At 41.9% G+C, this 17,487-nt stretch overlaps 1 protein-coding gene across 5 annotated transcripts in view; it reads right to left on the bottom strand.

Moving 5' to 3' along the window:
• SNTG1 (syntrophin gamma 1) overlaps nt 1–17,487 on the bottom strand; it is a 577,365-nt gene that overhangs the window by 140,398 nt on the left and 419,480 nt on the right. For all 5 annotated transcript variants that reach the window (XM_083187410.1, XM_083187409.1, XM_083187408.1 and 2 more), the window contains 3 exons: nt 7,771–7,828; nt 612–655; nt 479–520 (listed from right to left, as the gene is read on the bottom strand). In XM_083187410.1, coding sequence (XP_083043536.1) covers nt 479–520; nt 612–655; nt 7,771–7,828 — 144 coding nt within the window. The remainder of the gene's footprint in view (nt 1–478; nt 521–611; nt 656–7,770; nt 7,829–17,487) is intronic.

A 17,487-nucleotide genomic window follows, 5' to 3' on the forward strand; every position in this document is an offset into this window, starting at 1 on the left:
GGTGCACCCCCTAATAAAATGTGCTGTGCACGCCTATGACAACAGCTGACTGACTACGTTCACTGTTTACCGCTCAATCTACAGTATACCAGCTGACTGACTACGCAACAGCTGACTGAATATGCTAACTGCGTACCGCTCAATCTACAAGCTGACTGACTTAGTCGCGAGAACTAGGTGCTGTTTCTGATAGGGATGATAATTCTGACTAATTCTACACGCTCGACGCTTTTAGAACTAGACGCTAGACGCTTTTTAGTAAATCCGCTGACTACACTACGCTACTAGTGACTGACTGCGCACGCTGCTGATAACACAGATTACAGATGTAAAGCAGCTGGCAAGCTGCCAGAATTCAAACACGCGCTGCGCTGATAACAGTTTGGCAAGCTGCCAAGATTCATAGCTAGAGTGGCACTCGCGGGTGCCGTGAAACTAAACAAGTACCAAATATTTTTATAAAAACATAACACCTTACCACTTCTTCATGTTTGCACTTTCTCACATTTATGCCATTGATCTGTAATGAGAACATAAATACAGCTTAAAAACTGGTTGCTAAGTCACATTACTAGTGGTAACATACCATAAGGAAGGATTCTTATTCCTACCTGGAGAATTGCATCTCCGATGAATAGAAGACCAGAAAGCTCAGCTGTGAAAAAGAGATAAATAAACACAAGATGAAAAAAAATACTTTAATAATATGATCTTAAATAATAGATTGTTCAAAATAATGAGAAAAGCTGCGTTTCCCTCTAGAATGATACTTGAATGCACTTTCCATACTGAGAATGGCAAATATTAGAAACAGAAACTCATTTTCCAAGCTGCCAAAAGTAGAACGCCCGGGAAGAAAACATTAATCCTCTTAAGTCTCCTATGGGCACTAGTAGGAGTCACAGACTTGGTAATTTTGGTAGTTCAGAGATTGCATTTTCTTGATTAGCAATGAGAAGGATGCATCTATCTGCCAGAGTGGTATAATTCAATTTGCCTTTAATTCTTCCCCAAGTAATAATTTATTTTTTCATTATCCAGTCATCACACAGAGATTGGAAAGCTTTGTAATGACTCCCAGACTTTTAGAAGTACCGTGTGTATTTTGTGCTTCAAGGTAAAAAAAATAAAACCCACATGGAAAGATAATTTGTAAGATAAATGGAAAAGGATGTACTGTATGTATGTGTTTTATTTACATATTTGTATATTTGCTGCTCTCCAGACAGGCTACTTGAAATATCCTAAGTTGAGAGATATATCTACATTTGATGGTCACTTTATTATGTATATCTACAGTATATACCTGCTTGTTATTTTATTATTTATTAACAGTTTCTTATATAGTACCAGCATACTCTGCTGTACTTTGCATATGGGAACAAACACTATTAAAACAAAACTATGTAATAACAGACAGACAAATACGTAAGAGGGTTCTGCTCACAAGCTTACAATCTATACATTAATAGGCATTGGTACACAGGGATAAGTGCTGCATATTGCAGATTGGTCCATCCAGATTGGTAATGCAAATATCTAATCAGCCAATCATGTTGCTTTTATCTTATAGCATATACTTAAGAAATGCTTCCTCAAAGCTGGTTGGATTCTCCAATGTTCCACTTTTCCACTCTTTTCACTGGTTGATACAGAGAGGGTCATTTTGGTTCATTCGCTCCCCATGCGCATTTGCCTACAGACATAATCACCTATATGCTCTCATGGAGCGATGTGGGCGGGGGAGTCGGGTGTCTCCCACCCAGTGTTTCATGAGCCTCCCCGTGAAAACACTGGGCATTCCTATGGGATTGTGGACGGGAGGAGGTGTGGCGGGGGCGGGCAGCTGACATCACATGAAATCAGCCACCCACCCTGTCTTCATCCAGAAGTCCGCAAATACAAGTCAGTCTGCACTTAATTATATTTGCGTGCCCTGGAAAAATCATTTGATGTTCGTCGACCATCAAATTATTTTTCCTACAGCGGGATATGCGACGGGATGTGTCTTCATGGTTGATTTGAAGGGGCAGGCCCTCTGGGACTCGGTAAGCTGCAAGCTTCACAACTTACCGAGTTAACCTGAATCAGGGCCATAATGAGTTCAGTGTACTCCAGTGACTTTAAATCTTACCATGGGGGTTATTCTAGTTCACTCTTTGACAAATTCCTTCTTAGATGGACAAAACCATGTGCACTGCAGGTGGGGCAGATGTTACTTGTGCAGAGAGATTTAGATTTGGGTGGGGTTTTGCTTCAAAGTGAGAGATATATTGCAGTGTAAAAATAAAGCAGCCAGTATTTACCCTGCACAGAAACAAAATAACTCACCCAAATCTAATTATCTCTGCACATTTTACATCTGCACCCCTGCAGTGCACATGGTTTTGTCCATCTAAGAAGTAATTTGTCAGAAAGAGTGAACTAGAATAACCCCCCATATCTCAATCCAATATATCCAATACACCACCATTGGGATGCGTAGTAATAGCACTTTTGCAGTATGATTGTGCAAGCACCAACTGCGTGATGCGATCAGCTCACTGTGGACCATAATCTCTAAGGAATGTTTGAAGCACCTTGTTGAATCTAAGCCACAAATAATTCAGGCTGTTCTAGGATGTCCCAGAACAATCAGAATCCTACACAGTACTACAAAGGAGTATCCAATTAATTAACCACTGATTGTATATTTTTACTTACATTTTGCAAGCTTTATTTTAGTATGTTATTATGTGGGATATTTTAACAACATCTGATACTACAGTTGGGAACATTTAATAATAAGTGTTCGGAATGGTAAATAAACAAATTATACCTATTTCAATTACGTGGGTGACGAAACGCATTAAAGAATCCTGTCTAAATTGGATATTGCCTGAAAAGGATAATGCCTGAGCTTTGGGTATTGCCCACAATGCAAATACGGTGTAGATGTATTATACTGATGCTTATTGTGCCTCTATAACACTTCCCGCTTTGCCTCATTACTGAGGCGAAGCAGGAAGGGACACGACAAGATGTATCAACATCTTGCATTCCAAAGTGGGGGAGCTAAAACTCTCTCCTAGGGCGACGTCCCATTTTATGTACAGCACATCAGCTGATGCACTGTCTCGGCCTGTCAGGCTGGCTCTCCTGGGCATGTGTAAAGGTGGCCATACACACTGTGATAACAGCATGCAATGCGATGAGATGTGCGCTCCCTCGAGCATTGCTTCACACAGTACACAAAGGATGTGCTGCACATACTTTTTTACTGCTTTCGGATTGCATCGCACGCACATTGCATGTAAAACGCATGCCATGCGATCTAGCCCATAATGCACGCAGCGTGTATGGGCACCTTTAGACCCCACAACTCACACGAGATCTCCTGTGCAGCCCAGAGCTGGCAGCTTGGACAGCACTGTCCCTGTTGTAGGTGTAGGGTATCACCACCCTGCAGCTGTCAAAATTAATAGCTGCAGGAGGTGGAACATTTGCCCTGCATATTGGCCTGCTATCTTTTCGATAGCAGCATCAATATGGACAGGTACGCAAAGTGACCCTGTCCTTTACAGCATGCCGGCCCCATCATACATGATATAGCCAGCCCCATCGTAACAACGTGCTGATACTACTTCTCTTCCATATCGACCCAGGGGCGGATTGGCCCACCGGGAAACTGGGCATTTCCCGGTGGGCCGGTCCAGATTTTCACCTGGCTGGGCCACCGACCGTGCTGCCAGGGCCGGTGCTATCAGTGCCGGTGCTGGGGTCATCCTATATGTGGCTATATTTATTTTTGGCTATGCTGCCCTTCTACGGCTGCTGGTCGCTGGTGGGCGAGCGGACTTCAGTGCGGCGGTGCGGTGGACGGAAGCGGCTGTAGTGTGGAACCTGGTCTGTAACCCCCCCGGCAGTAGCGTTAACACACACACACCCCCCCCCCTGGTCAGCAGCGTTAACACCCCCCGGGCAGCAGCGTTAACACCCAGCAGCGTTAACCACCCCCCTGGGCAGTAGCATTAACATGCCCCCCCGGGCAGCAGTGTTAACCCCCCCCCCCCCCCGGGCTGCTTCAAGATTGTTCCCGCAGATTATTATCTGGTCAGCATCTTATTTTTACACTGATTAAAAGGACTTTTCCTCTTACTGGTTACTTCGTAATGTTTTTATTATTGTGTCTGTTTTAAACTGTCAGATCCTCTAGCATTGACACAAATAAATTGTAATGTTTGATTTATATATTGTTTGATACTTTTGTTACTAAATTGGGCTGACACACTGTTTATATGTTTTAAATTGGTAGTCCCATCAACTCCTCATAACCATGCACAACTTTATTTGTTGTTCCTATTTCAATTACAGAAACTACACACACTGCACTTGTGGTTATATAGATACTGTATCTGACAGCAATGCAATGATTAAAGATCATGGCATCACTAATTGCTTATTGTCATCATTACGTGCAGTGCCATTACAGAAAATGTGCCTGTAAATAATTAATACCCAAGTACATCTGGAAGGCCTGCCCAGCAGACATGAGGGTTTATCACACATTGTTGAGAGCTGCAGTGATAACCTAAAACAAACAAACACGGTGCCCCCAATAGTTCACGTTTTCCAGGTCACCCGACAGGTGCATTCATTACTGACATGTTTGAAAAGATCCCCAGGTAGAGCTAATACATATTTATATAATAAAATATATATTTCACTTTTGATTCTGTGAAGAGATCTGCAAAACATGCACTGTGTGGGGTCCTGAGGACCGAGCTTGAGAACCTGTGACCTAAAAGAATACCTACAGTAATTGGAGAGGTGTAAAAAAGAATTGCTTTTTTACTACTCCTTCAAGAAAATATAAACTTCTAAGTGGTATAGAATATGGGTACAGTACAGAAAAAAATCACTATATTCAAACATGGAGGAAACAGCGATACAGGTGACTGAAATCAGGGATTATGGGTTGGTAGAGCTGCTAGATAGAACTGCCCCCTTGGTTAATGCTAAGTTGTTGTGCCATTGGCGGGCTCTAATTGTTTTAGGGGAAAATGAATGGGCCAGTTCCTAGCAACTGACATGACTACATTTCTAACCCATCTTAGAAGTTGACTTTCTATCTTTAAAACTTAGGTAGAGAGACACATTTTACCACCAATATTTACAACAGTCATTCTGTGCATGTTCTAAGTAAGGCATCATGGGGCCCCAATGTTGTGCATGCTCCAATCCTTGTATTAAATGCCTTTGGGGCTTCGCTAAATAATGGGCAGGCATGGAGCAGTTATTGGGGTCCACCCAGTGTTTAATGGGCATGCCCACAAAAATGGTGGGCACTCCCATGGAAATGTTGGGCGGACACGTGTGAATGCAGGCGTGCTCATGCCTGCTTGAGGTGGGCGCCTGAAATCACATGACATCAGCTCCCACCTCCATTCCGGCCATCACCGTGCAGGATAAAAGTAGGTATAGACTAATGTTGTCTGCAAAGGGAGGAAAAATCATACGAAGGTTAGCAATCAACAATGTTTTTCCTCTATGCAGCCGCATGCAAGTGGATGTGTGGGTACACATCCGCCTGCATGGTAGCGTGGGGATTTTGGTGGCGGAGGGGGTGTACGTTTGGTGGGGCGTCGTTTATCTGTTCACTAGTCAGCGAATATATGCAGTCTAGCGAGCAGGTCTGAATTACCCCCCACGTCTCTGAACACATCAAAGTTGCGTTGTTACAAATCTATTCTGGTAATTACAACAGGGAAGGAAGGGGGGTTGTGGAAGTTAGTAATGAGAATTAGATGATATCCCAGAGCAGTCGAAAAAGCAATTTGGGTACTTGTGTATTATCACGGCGCCCACGATATTCAGTCGTATGGAATTGTATTCCATTTAAAATTGTATACCATTGTATATGGCATACAATGGCATACAATGCAATGAGATGCGATTTTAAATTGTATATACAATCTTTAATTGTATAAGCACCTTAATAGGTGCTTACAATGTTAAATGCACCCCCACGCCACTGCCACTATCAACGCCAACACTGCGCTCGCCACGCTTCGGGTTGGCGTTGATAGCACGGGTGGCGTGGGGGTGCTTTTAACATTGTAAGCACCTATTACGGTGCTTATACAATTATTTATCTTATAGGAGCACATTTAACATTGAAAACACCCATTAGGGTGCTTATACAATTTAAAATCTTATACCATTGTATATGCCATACAATGGGATACAATTCGATGGTATACAATTTGAAATTGTATAACATCTGCTAACATTGTATCGCATCGCATCGCATATTATCGTATGCCTTATGGTATGCGATACGATGGGCGCCGTGATAATACACAAGTACCGCAATTTGCTTAAAAATATGAGTGCTGCAAATGATTGTAGGTTAACCAAGACATAAGCAGAACATCAGCACAGCCAATCTACCAAATGACAAATATAGCACCTAAGTTATTTCTGTAGTATTCTCTCAAGGTTTTGATCAAGGAAATTAAGGGACAGATACATTAAGCCTTAACAAGTGATAAAGGAGTGTGATAAAGAGTGATTAAGTACCAGCCAATCAGCTTCTAAATGCAATCTTACATACTGGGTTTGAAAAATGGCAGTTATGAGCTGACTGCATGGGCCTTTATCACTCTTTATCACCCTTGACTTTTTTTCCTTGTTAAGGCTTAATATATGTGGCCCTGTATGTCAAGAGCAATTTGTAATTACACCCAAAAATACACATGAGGAGAATTCAACATTAAAATATGTATTGCTCTTTTGTTCATCTCACAGCTTTACTTGTTATTCTCAGTGAACATACAGTACTGTTCATGAAATGGCCATTTCCACTGGAATCCAATATCGCTGAAGTGGAAATTCAGAGAGAACTGACCTTAAATCAAATTAGAACTCAGAAGTGTGAACTGTCATTTTCTTTCTTTCCAGTGGCATTAGAAGAATAGCAGCTGCATTCAGTTACCAAAGTGGTAACTCTGTTTTATGAATACTTCAGAGGCAATTTTACAAATAGGGCCTGGGTGGAATACTAAGCTCAGAAAAAATATACAGAAATATGTCTGTACATTTGAACTAATACATGGGTACTTTAAATTACTCAGTTCGATGTAAAATCAAGAACACAACTTTGACTGGCTGCAGTATATTCTCCTACTATTGTCATTACTAAAGCACCTTTATAGAAAGCTACATAAGCTTTAGGAGCCTGATTCCCATCCCCAAAATGTAGTTCATTTGCTTCTTAGATAGCAAGAAGCTTTCCATGCCAAAACAAGAGACTCCCTGAAATAGCAGCAATCTTCCTCTCTCCCTCATTAGTCTAGCAATCTCCCTCATTTCACCTAGCCCACGTTACACTGTTACATTTTTTGGGGAAAAAGGAATGATAGATAGATACATTTACATTGAATCATCAGCACCATTTCCCAGCACTTTAGCAAGTACAGTATAGTAGCTCTTTAGGTGCCCAGCCCATACACTGCTGCGACATCTCGCAGCAGTGTTCAGACACCTGATACCCTGCAAGCCGCCAGGTATCTTCACCTGAGTCCTCGTGTTTGTATATATATATATATATAGACTGTATGTGTGTGTATGTATGTGTGAAGAAGAATTTTTATTTTAAATTGTGTAAAACTCTAAATTATTAAAATAAAAATATATATTAAAACATTCCAAAAAGAATATGTGCTGTAGTTTTGAAAAATGAAATGCAATACTTACTCATATTACAGTACATGGCATTGCTCAACTTACCTCTTTGTTCTTTGGATATTTTGGATATAACAACTGGAATATTATGTTCAGATCCTCCCTAAAAAAACAGATACAAGTTACAGCTGCATAAGTACACAAAGATAATCATTATTGTGTGACAACTGCTTCTGCATAATGGTTTGTATACAGACAATGGGCATAAATCAGACCTGATCACAGGGCAAATTTGTTTTCAAAATGGGCAAAACCATGTGTCCTGTAGATGGGGCAAATGAAATATGGTGAGAAAGCATTAGATTTTGGCAGAAATGGATTGTAAAATAAAAGTGGCCCTGAAAACATTTCTAGAAGTGGCCTCGTGTATAGATTGTAAGCTTGCGAACAGGGCCCTTATACGTTTGACTGTCTGTAAATACCCAGTTTGTTGTATCACTGTCTCCTTTGTAAAGCGCAATGGAATATAGGCGAATCTAAGGGGTGGTTCGGGGGTGTACCGGATCACCCATTAGATCCGTCTATAGCTGCTTCAGTCTGCTGCTGTTTCCCTCTAAGAAAGACCTGCCCCTTCCTTCTGCCACCGGGGCCCAGGCATGAAGGGTGCACTTTCTCCATTGGCTCCTAAGTCCCCCATTGTAGCCCATCCCCCTCCTGCTCGCTGGTCTATATGTGCCGAGTAGAAGCAGGCAAGGCAAGCTCTTCCCCTCTGATAGCTGCACTGTAAGTATGTCGCGGATATCTCTCCCTCACCCTCTGTGCTCCGTGTATGCTGTGTGCCAACTTCTGGATAGCCACGCCCACCTCGCGGCCCGCACTCCACCAACTGTTATCTATTAATGTGCCGGATAGTAGCCAGCTGTCCCCTCTCACCTGTCACAGAGATTTATGTGCCAGCTAGTGAAATCTCCCTGCTGCCTGTACTGTATGTGCCTTTCTCACATCACTCGATGTGGTGGCCTGTTGCCCCCTCCCCACTTGCAGGAATTTACAGTATGAGCTGGCAATAACCGGCATCCTCACTGGTCTCTGTTTCTACTCCCTCTCCCCAGTTGCAATCACATAGTTACACTGAGTGGCAGGGGTGGCTTTACATAAGGGAGCTGCAGTAGGTAGCTCCTCTGGGGCAGTGCTGTATTTGCTGTGGATTTTTAACACAGTCTACAGTAGTTTTGGGTCTCTGCCTGAGGGAGAGGTGACAGGATGCATCTTTAATATCGCACTGGATGAGATACCACTGTTTTCCTCCCCATGTTGCCCTCTCTCCCAATGTGCCTCTGCCTATCTCCCTGCCCATGTCTCTCTGCCTCTCTCTCCCAAAGTATCTCTGCCTCTCTCCCTCCCCATGTCTCTCTGCCTCTCTCTCACAAAGTATCAATGCCTCTCTCCCTCCTCATGTCTCTCTGCCTCTCTCTCCCAAAGTATCTCTGCCTCTCTCCCTCCCCATGTCTCTCTGCCTCTCTCCCAAAGTATCTCTGCCTCTCTCCCTCCCCATGTCTCTCTGCCTCTCTCTCCCAAAGTATCTCTGCCTCTCTCCCTCCCCATGTCTCTCTGCCTCTCTCTCCCAGAGTATCTCTGCCTCTCTCCCTCCCCATGTCTCTCTGCCTCTCTCTCCCAAAGTATCTCTGCCTCTCTCTCTCCCTATGTCTCTCTGCCTCTCTCCCTACATACTACAAAAGTAGTAAAAAATGGTAAGACAATTACCTGGGCGCTGTAGTTCTCAGTGTTGTGCTGCCTATCCGTCACCCTAAAGGGTTATTCCTAAATGACCCAATTATTGTTGTAGAGAGGGGGGGGGTTGGATGTGGGGTATGGCGCTACACTGGGTCGAGCACAGTTTGTGAGGATGGGGCTACTTAACTTAAGTATTCCTGATCTTTGATCTTCCCTTGGTTTCTTCCTCGTTTAGGTATTCTCTCATTGATTTTATGTGGAAAAGAAAAAACAAAGATATGGAGGGGTTTCGGTTGGAACAGGGGTTTGGTTCAATTTTCAAGATGATGGTGTTTGTCCCAGGTTTATAATGCTTCTTACCTTACTTACATAAAAATGTAGTGAGGGTAAGCTTATCTGGGTATCTTTTTCAAGATGATCTGTGGGAGGCGTACCTCACTTACACATTAACACGCAAAGAAACTCGCATCAGGGTATCTTTCTCAAGGTGCGTACCGGTACTCACGATTTTTTGTGTATGTACACGAACATTAAGGTATCTTTTATCACTCCAGGCTTGCTTCTTTAAAATTGGTAAAAAAGTTTTATTTTACAACATAATTATCTTAATAGACGGAAAAAAAAATATTATCCGTACAATTTACACCGTCTGCTGGTGGGGAGGCACTATCATCCACTTTTGGAGTAGGGCAGGACTGGTACTGAGCTACTGGCCGGTACTGTAGACTCAGTATATTTGAGAAAAAATTCTCTGTCCTACCTTTTTCCTTGGGGGGCGATTAGGTGCCACAAAACCTTCCAACAGAGAGTGTGTATCCAAAAAATCAATAGCAATTCCTCCTGCCGACGCGTTTCGAGATGTGCATCTCTTTATCAATGCATGCGTTGATAAAGAGATGCACAAGTGAGGTACGCCTCCCACAGATCATCTTGAAAAAGATACCCAGATAAGCTTACCCTCACTACATTTTTATGTAAGTGAGGTAAGAAGCATTATAAACCTGGGACAAACACCATCATCTTGAAAATTGCACCAAACCCCTGTTTCAACCTAAACCCCTCCATAGCTTTGTTTTTTCTCTTCCACATAAAATCAATGAGAGAATACCTAAACGAGGAAGAAACCAAGGGAAGATCAAAGATCAGGAATACTTAAGTTAAGTAGCCCCATCCTCACAAACTGTGCTCAACCCAGTGTAGCACCATACCCCACATCCAAAACCCGCCCTCTATACATCAAAAGTACTGTAGTTGAATCTGGGACCACCCATTAACATATTTCTAGATTTGCCAATGGCTGCGCTATATAAGAAACTATTAATAAATAAATAAATGTGAGCAGCACCAAATCAAACTTAGGCAGAACTAACACCAAAATAGACGGGATTAATATATTGAAGTAGGGCGGTATACGCTGGTATGCCATACCGCCACTTTTATCTGATGATACAAAAAAAAATATTCCTCAGGATGCGCTCTGACCAATCAGCAGCGTGTCCTGTGCTTTCGCTCATGCTGCAGATCCACTTGCAGAGGGGGAGACCATCCCTGATGGACTGTTCTTCTGCAGTCTGTTCTGCAGCTTACCTCCTCCTCCCTCCCTGAACCTTAACCAGGGGCATCGTAATAGGGGGGGGGATAGGGCAGGTTTCCCCCCCGAAATATGAGAGGCACCGCTGTAGTGGAGCACAGGAGTGGCAGATGGTGAGGTACACTATCATTGTCAGGTGCTGTGCCTGTCACATTGTATGACAGCTAGCAGTGGCACTGGCAGCTCTGTCTCCTTACCTCTGCTCCGTGCTGCCCCAGCCCCCACCCCCGCTGCACTGATTACATGGCGCCTCTGCTCCGCCAAAACACCCCACCCGTCGCACAGCAGGGATCAGTGCAGGATGAAGGAGACTATGCACCATTCACGGTATACAGTCTATGGCGGGATGTAACAAGGAACCACAAACCTCCACATTTTAATAACCACTTATAACAATAATCCCCTGACTATAACAAATATCCCCACCTCTCCCAGAAACACACCAACAATTGTTACACCCCCCCCAGAAAGCACCCACTCGTGTCCCTGTAACAGATATCACAATGTATATAGATGGACACCCGCCATAGATGAGTATTTCCAGTGTTAGGTCAGATCATAAAAATCAATCAATCACTGACAGGTGGCCTCATAGGTGTGGTGGCCTACCAGGAATCTGTGGCCAATCCACCCCAGGATTTTGGTGAGTTATTTTGTGTCTGTCCAGGGTAGATACTGGCTGCTTTATTTTTACACTGTAATTTAGATTTCAGTTTAAAGACACCCCATCCAAATCTAACTCTCTCTGCACATGTTACATTTGCCCCACCTGAAGTGCACATGGGTTTTTCCAATTGAAAAAAATGTGTTTTGCGATAAAATCTAAATTAGTTCCAATATGCAAAATCCACTTTTGACAATACAGTAACTTTAAAATCTTTTGCTCAACTATACTCTTGCTGCATATACTAAAATGTACTGTATTGTGGTACCAGATAAAGTATGCACAAAATTATTGGAAATTTTAATGAAATTTTCTTATTTCAAATTCAAATGTTATTCTTTATATATTGTGATGCATTAAATTATATGCATTTCCCTTTTTTAACTTTAGAATGTTAAATATACTTTCAAAGAATAAATAAATAAATAAAAAACTGACACAGACTATCTTAAAAAGCAGAAAAAAAGTGCCACATTAAACAATAGTGTGTCCTCACTTACCGGGGCATCCATACATCATAATGGCCTTTTCTCAGATCTGATCGCAGTACAAATTTGTTTGGAAAATGGGCAAAACCATGTGCACTGCAGGTGGGGCAAATGTAACATGTGCAGAGAGAGTTAGATTTGTGTGAGTTATTTTGTTTCTGTGCAGGCTAAATACTGGCTGCATTATTTTTACACTGCAATTTAGATTTCAGTTTCAACACACCCCACCCAAATGTAACCCGCACATGTTACATCTGCCCCACCTGCAGTGCACATGGTTTTGCCCATTTTCCAAACAAATTTGTACTGCAATCAGATCAGAATAAGGGCCATTGTGTGAGGTGCCCGGAATTATTGAGGTGCTACAAGATTAGTAGCACACCCATCATTTTCTTTAACTTTTGCTTATCTGTTGCTGGGAAAATGCAGTGGAAGGTTTATCACAGTGCTAGAGATTCTGTGTGTGACAGAATGCCAGAGTTTGTAGGTAGTGACCGGCTGTTTTTTGAGATTGTCAGGGAAAACACAAGCTGGCCCAGGTATTTGAGGGGAATCAAGTCTCATTATCTCTGGCCCTGAACAGCCTGTTTGTATCACAGTCAGCAAGCAATTCCTGGGCAAAGCACAGACTGCACACATTGAAAAAACATTTGATGGTGAGCAGCTTGCGACTGGATGTGCAGGGCCTGATTGCAGGACAAATTTGTTCTCGAAATGGGCAAAACTATGGTGCACTGAAGGTGTGGTGTAAAAGTGTGCAGAGAGAGTTAGATTTGTAGTTTAAATCTATTTTACAGTACATACTGCGTGTACAATATAGTGATAATTACAGTGATCATTTATGGTAATAGAATGTGACGGGCCTTAGAAATGATTATAATTCTAATAAGTACATTTATTTAAATTTAAAAATTTTGAAATCACTGGAAAATTCAAATTCTGCACATTGATAGCAAAATTTGCTGTCATACATTCTATATAATTTAAGAAAGACAAGCATTTTTACATATTACTCTCAGACAAATGTTATATCTAAACTGAAGGATATAATTGTCTGATGTGAAATTGAGAATCTTAATTTTCTTCATATTTACATTTATTGAGTGACAGGTGACATACTGTATCATTGCACTGTGAAGATGGAATGTAAACACATTTATACGGTAGAAGCAAAAGTGATCAATTTAGTGGTCAACTTATTAAAACATATAACACTTGAGTTCTACCCGATTCCTTTTGCAAACATATCATGTTTGCAAACTGCACTTGTACCCAACATTGCTGTAATTTAGTATTGTATCTCCACTTCTGACTGACTGGGTGTTACTGGAGCGCAACAGTGCATACACACATTGTATAATTGCAGAGTGGGCATGCAGATAGAATTGCAGGCTATTCAGAAGGGGCCGTTCCTACTAAACATTGTAGGTGTAGATGACTATGATGGCTACTTGTCTAGTGCATGGGGGTGGTGCCGATGCATAGATGAAGCTTGCTAAAACATCTAGACAAGATTCACATTTATGGTGTGTACACACGGTGAGATTCCCTTGCTATTCGACTTAAGATTCGACTGCTATGCAACCTTTGCTAACTCTGTACAATTCCTACAATCTGCATTAGATTTGCACTATAAAGACATTGCTACCCTGTCTATCTGGATTTCAATTTGTGCTGTCACAGGAGCGCGCACCGGGATCGTAAGGTAAAAACCCTATGCGATATGCATAAGATCTGCATGCAATTTTGACTATATAGTCAAAATCTAATGTCAAATCTCACCGTGTGTACACAGCATTACTAGTATATCCAATCACAGAATATCTGACTGCTTTACATGCAACTCTGGCCCATAATGTCTTCGTCAGCATGAAAACATATTTATGAAAGAGCAGTGTATGATATGTGTGAGGGAGGTGGTGGGTGTGTGGGCAGGGGAGGTGTGTAAGGGGTTAGTAATAAGCTTAATATAGTGGTACAAATGTAAAGTACAATATTATTGCTGTTCATCAGGTTAGTCACAAACCTTAGTTTATAATTAACAGTCCGTGTTGTTGCTTCTACACGAGCCTTATAACGCTAGATTATTTACTTTTTTTACTCATCAGGTTTGTTGTTACACAATCTATTATTAAGGCTTCTTAGCTACAAGTTAGAACAAAGTGAAGGCCTCCAGCAAGTATTCAAGCCATGGATTGACATAACAATATATGCTCTCAGTTGTTTACAAGTGACAGCGAACGCTCCAATGCTTTTTAAGTGGTCATAGCAGAGCTAAGATTTTTACATTCCCAAGAGCAGGATTTGAAGAAATATAACAGAAAAACAAAAACAAAAGGATAAAGTGATGAGATAACTGACCATGCAGAAAAAATGTGGATTATATAAAATAGATAAGTATAGAAAATAATATGCGAACAAGCTCCAAAACTGAAATACTGTACAGTGAAGGCAGAAAAAAGGGGTATTCAAATGTCTGACAGACAATAGAAGTTATTCAGTCTGTTCGTCCTTACAGTCAGGATCCGGGAATGAATGCCCCCCAATGTCTTGGTCGACAATCAGTACATCGACAACATATGGTTGACATACCCTTTAGAATGTGCTTTTTCTTCTCTTACTTAAACCATTTTTGATGGCACCAAGGCCCTTATTCTGGTTCACCCGCAAAGGCAAATTCCTTCTCAAATGGACAAAACCATGTGCACTGCAGGTGGGGTAGATGTAACTTGTGCAGAGAGAATTAGATTTGGGTGGGATTTACTTCAAAGTGAGATCTATATTGCAGTGTGAAACAGCCAGCATTTTCCCTGCACAGAAAAAAAATAACCCACCCAAATGTAAATCTCTCTGCACATTACATCTGCCCCACCTGCAGTGCGTATGGTTTTGTCCATGTCCATTTGAGAAGGAATTTACGTTTACGAGTGAACCAGAATAAGGGCCCAAATCCTGCTATTTTCTGCCACGCTGATACTTATTCCAATGTCCTCAGCTGATGCAGCTATATTTATGTATCCTGTACTTGTCCTCTTTTGTATTCAACCGTAAATCACTGTTTTACTTATTTGTTCATGTACTCTGTAATTGGGCGCTGCGGATCCCTTGCAGCTCCATATAAATAAAGGATAATAATATGGTTGACATGGCCAAGAGGTCAAGATGGCAATGATCGACACATAAATGTCAACATGATTATTTTCAACATTTTTAAAATCTTTTAGACTTTTCAGTAAAGCAATATAATATGGCACCTGGAATAAAGGAGAAGGTTCAGAGTTTTAGCCTCTCCAAGAAGGAGGTTTCGATTCCACATTACCTGTGAGGGACACCTGTCTGCCAGTTGCTAAGAGGGTGCAGACACTCCAAACTATTGTCATCTTATGCCTTCAGGTGCAAGGTAATGTCTGTTCACACCTCCAGGCATTATTATCTTTCTGCTGCCCAGTCTGGGCAAGTATGATCCAGTCTGACAAGGTTTTGAGTATTGGTCAGTCTGTCACGGTCCTGGGGTTCATTAGGTCTACCAGGTTCTGAGTGTTTCTCTCGGGTGCACCTGGAATCCTCTACTTGGGAGATTGGGATTGCCATGATTCCCAGTATTGCTGCCAAGGATCACCACTTTCCATAAGCAATTTGCAGTTCTGGAAGCTTTCAGAGGTGCTGCTCTTCTACGTTTGATCTCTGACTACAGTACAGTAGGTTTCAGGTAATTGCCTGCTCATTACCTAACACTTGTCTAATTGCTGGATCATTGTTTCTCAGTGCTTGTGTTCCTTGAGCTCCTGTGAGTTTTGAAACCGACAGCACAGAAACTACTGACTGCTCATTATGTTTCCTCCATCTCTGTATTATTTGCTTATTCTGTACTTTCCTTGCTTCTGCCTTCCTGCCAGTTGAACTCTGAATTACTGCCATTATTTATTATTCATTTACCTGGGACTTAATTTGCCTCTGCTATTGTGACCACTCTGAACTCTGAATTATCCTGCAGTTACCGCTGTTTGTTTATGTGCTGATTCTGGACTCTCAGTGTTTCCCTTGTGTCTGTATAACAGTTCCTTGAATAAATATCATGGTGTGTATAATACCATACTGTGTGACTTCGTGGGCAACTGTGCCCAGGGGATCCTGGTAATAATATGTATTGACTGACAGTTGTCAAACACAGTACCTCACAGTACAGCATCAAAGAATATTAGATTTCTAGATGTACAGTACTGGACAGGCAGCACCTGTCTATGTCACTTGTTTGTAACAATAAAATGGTCACTGTACTGTAGCTACGCTACCTCTGAATTGGTATTAATGACTTTTTTGTGGTGCAAACTCATTGTGGCTCATCTACGTAATAGCAGATAAACAAAATGTGATGATGTGATGTATATAAATATAATAAATTATTATATATATATATCTATATATATATATATATATCTATGCACGGCATCACATTGTCGGATTATTTCAGAAACAAGCAGATTCCCAGGGGTTTCCGGGTGCACAATGTACCCACAATTGGACGTTTTAATCCTGCCTTTTGCACACGGTGGATAAGTATTTTAAATAAGTGCTCAATGGATTTAATCCTTTTAGTGATAGAGGAATCCACGAGGGAGCTGAAATTAGTCAGAGAAAAAATCACTACTTTTGAGCAAGAGCACTCCAGCACTTTAACAGGTGAAACTAATAACGACTGGTTGACCAAACTCACTGACCAAGTTGAAGCCCATCGCCGAGAGGTGCTAAAGTTTAAAAAAAAGAGAAGCTCTTTAAGGTCCAAGCTGACTATACACAGCACAGAGTATATAAGTGGTTACTTTCAGGAACCAATGACACGGGTAGGGGACCGCCCAGAGCCAGACGGGACAGACGAACCACAAATCCACATAATGAATACTCAAGCACTTCAGCCAGCGAAAATGACACACAGGGGCCTTCAAGAAGAAGAAATCGACGACAGGTTGTCCCTTTAGGGGTACACACGAGATCGAAGGGGATCGATCCCAACTTCGACCCAGAAAACCCCCAAAACGCACGAGGAGGGGGGGCCAGGCCCAAAGGGGGCAACAGGCGCAAACCCCAGCAGGGACTCAAAGTTTGATCTTTAACTTGTCATCAGTTCCCCTCACACCTGCTGAGACCAAAATACTCAGCCGAGGGTTGAGCTTTGTCCCAACAGTGACACAAGATGCTTTCCAACAAAAGGTGGATAACTACAAGTTCCAAAGAAAATTGCGTCTACGCGAATTCTTTGATAAGCAAGGAAACAAAACGGAATCTGCACCAGACACTTTTTCAGCACTTAATAAAAAATTAGGCACTATTAGCACTTTCGACCCCCA

Source organism: Crinia signifera, chromosome 5 (genome assembly GCF_055691185.1).
Source record: "Crinia signifera chromosome 5, ASM5569118v1, whole genome shotgun sequence".
In the NCBI taxonomy this organism is placed as follows: Eukaryota; Metazoa; Chordata; class Amphibia; order Anura; family Myobatrachidae; genus Crinia; species Crinia signifera.